Source organism: Nanorana parkeri, unplaced genomic scaffold, assembly GCF_000935625.1.
Source record: "Nanorana parkeri isolate BGI_ZX_2015 unplaced genomic scaffold, ASM93562v1 scaffold581, whole genome shotgun sequence".
NCBI classification, from domain to species: domain Eukaryota; kingdom Metazoa; phylum Chordata; class Amphibia; order Anura; family Dicroglossidae; genus Nanorana; species Nanorana parkeri.
In genome coordinates, this window is record NW_017306849.1 from 23,586 (window position 1) to 25,659 (window position 2,074).

The 2,074-nt window shown below is 41.1% G+C and overlaps 1 protein-coding gene across 1 annotated transcript in view; it reads left to right on the forward strand.

The window, feature by feature from the left end:
* The window catches only part of HIF1AN (hypoxia inducible factor 1 alpha subunit inhibitor), a 21,501-nt gene that overhangs the window by 8,794 nt on the left and 10,633 nt on the right, over positions 1–2,074 (forward strand). The window contains exons 3-4 of the mRNA XM_018562507.1: positions 677–825; positions 1,187–1,332. Of these exons, the coding sequence (XP_018418009.1) occupies positions 677–825; positions 1,187–1,332 (295 nt within the window). The remainder of the gene's footprint in view (positions 1–676; positions 826–1,186; positions 1,333–2,074) is intronic.

Below are 2,074 nucleotides of genomic sequence, written 5' to 3' on the forward strand. Positions count from 1 at the left end.
CTGCTCTACAGTTGCCCAGATCACTTGCATAAAATGACTCTGCTGCTCTACATTTATCCCTGCTGCTTACCCACAGCAGGGCTAAATGTAGAAGAAAAACACCCGCCCAGCGGCCGGAACTGCATGTCCTGGGAGTTGGGCGATAGGAATTCTGACCTCTCTTTCATAAGATTAATTCAAGGGACACAGGTCCCACCCCTCTGTTTGCGATATACTCCTAAGTAGTGTTTTCTACAAAACTAGAGCATCCTGGGAGTAGGAGGGGTTATATCTGACTGGTCAGTGGCTTTTTTTCCCAGTGTTCAATTCCTTCTGCATGCGGCAGTACAGCCCAATCATATCAGAATAACAGAATCCTGTGTTCCTTAAGGAAGTTCAAGAAGAGGTTTTTATGGCAAGTACAAAAAAAAAGTTTTTTTACCGAATCTATAGACGCAAGATTGTTGCCTCGTGTCTTTGGCTAACGTTCTGTCCTTGTACACCAGTGTTATCGTGAGCCTAGTTGTGCCATTATGTTTGTTGCTACATCTGCTGGGTCAATGCAAGCAGGCTGTAATTTAAAAAAAAAAAAGCCTCTTGAGTTGCTGTAACGTTTAGTTGTTTTAGTATGATGCTGACCTTTTATCTTTGTCCAGTTAACTGAGATACATGTAACACCTTTATTTTCCCTGTGCAGGTTATATTTGCAACAAACTCTGAATGATACTGTAGGGCGAAAAATTGTGGTGGATTTCTTGGGTTTTAACTGGAATTGGATTAATAGGCAACAAGCAAAGCACGGCTGGGGCCAGCTGACTTCAAACCTGCTGCTGATCGGCATGGAAGGTAAGGTACCCAGCTATGTACTAGTAATGTATGCACACTTTTCTCTGTAGCCATGTGTGGAATGTCATCTAGCAGCTATAGGTGAAACCCATGCCATAAACCTGCTCGTATAAACAAATGACCCATTTGTCATAGGGTAGATATGGATTATATTTGAATGCTATTTCAGGACTGATGGGACATTCTTTTGTAACAATGACAACTGCTCTGCTGTCTATTCACAATCATTTATTTTTGTTCTAACAGTACAGATTTACAAGTGTATTTGTATAGTAAGATCATTCTACATATTCCAGTAAAACGGTGGCACGTGTTGATCTCCTGTGTACGTGTTCTAGCTCATGTTGCTGTTTGTGTACAGGAAACGTGACACCGGCGCACTATGACGAGCAGCAGAACTTCTTTGCCCAGATTAAGGGATACAAGCGATGTATCCTCTTTCCGCCCGAACAGTTTGAATGCCTCTATCCTTATCCAGTTCACCATCCCTGTGACAGACAGAGCCAGGTGAGAGCCACACTTTGGCAGGCTTGATTGCATACTACTTTAATTTGCTGAATGGTCATGTCAGTGTGCACGGTAATCTAGAGTCTTTGCTTTTCTTAGTTGTTGGTGATAATATGTAGTTAGTGTGATGTGTGCATTGCTGAGTTCATTTTGTTAAATTTTTATTTTTATTTTATTAATATTTTTTTGTTTAAATGACATTACAAATACCAAAAACAATATGTAAATATTAACATTAATGAAGCATCTCCATCTAACACATACAGTTTACAATGCTGGAAATGCTCAAATTACACTATCAAACTTGTGCATAAGTGCCACAGCTCTGTGTGTCCTGGTCAACAGATCACACCTTTAAACAACATAGATGTAATCATATAGACAAAGAAACATAGGGGGTGAGGGGTGGGTATGCATCTTTGGTCTTTTTAAAGTCACTGCTTGTTTCAAGACCGGTATTCAGCAGGTATCTGCTCATCTATTATGATTGATGTGTTCCATATCTCAGTCCGATGTAGTACACTCTGATACTGTCTCCAGGAGAGCTTTACATAAGTCAGAACTCTTAAAGTGTAACTAACTTGCCCAGTTTGACACATACAAAAAGTACCGTATATACTCGAGTATAAGCCGAGATTTTCAGCCCATTTTTTTGGGTGAAAAGTGCCCCCCTCGGCTTATACTCGAGTCAGCGCCAGCGCGTCATCTTACTTACCTCGCCGAGCGTCGCGTCACTGCTGCT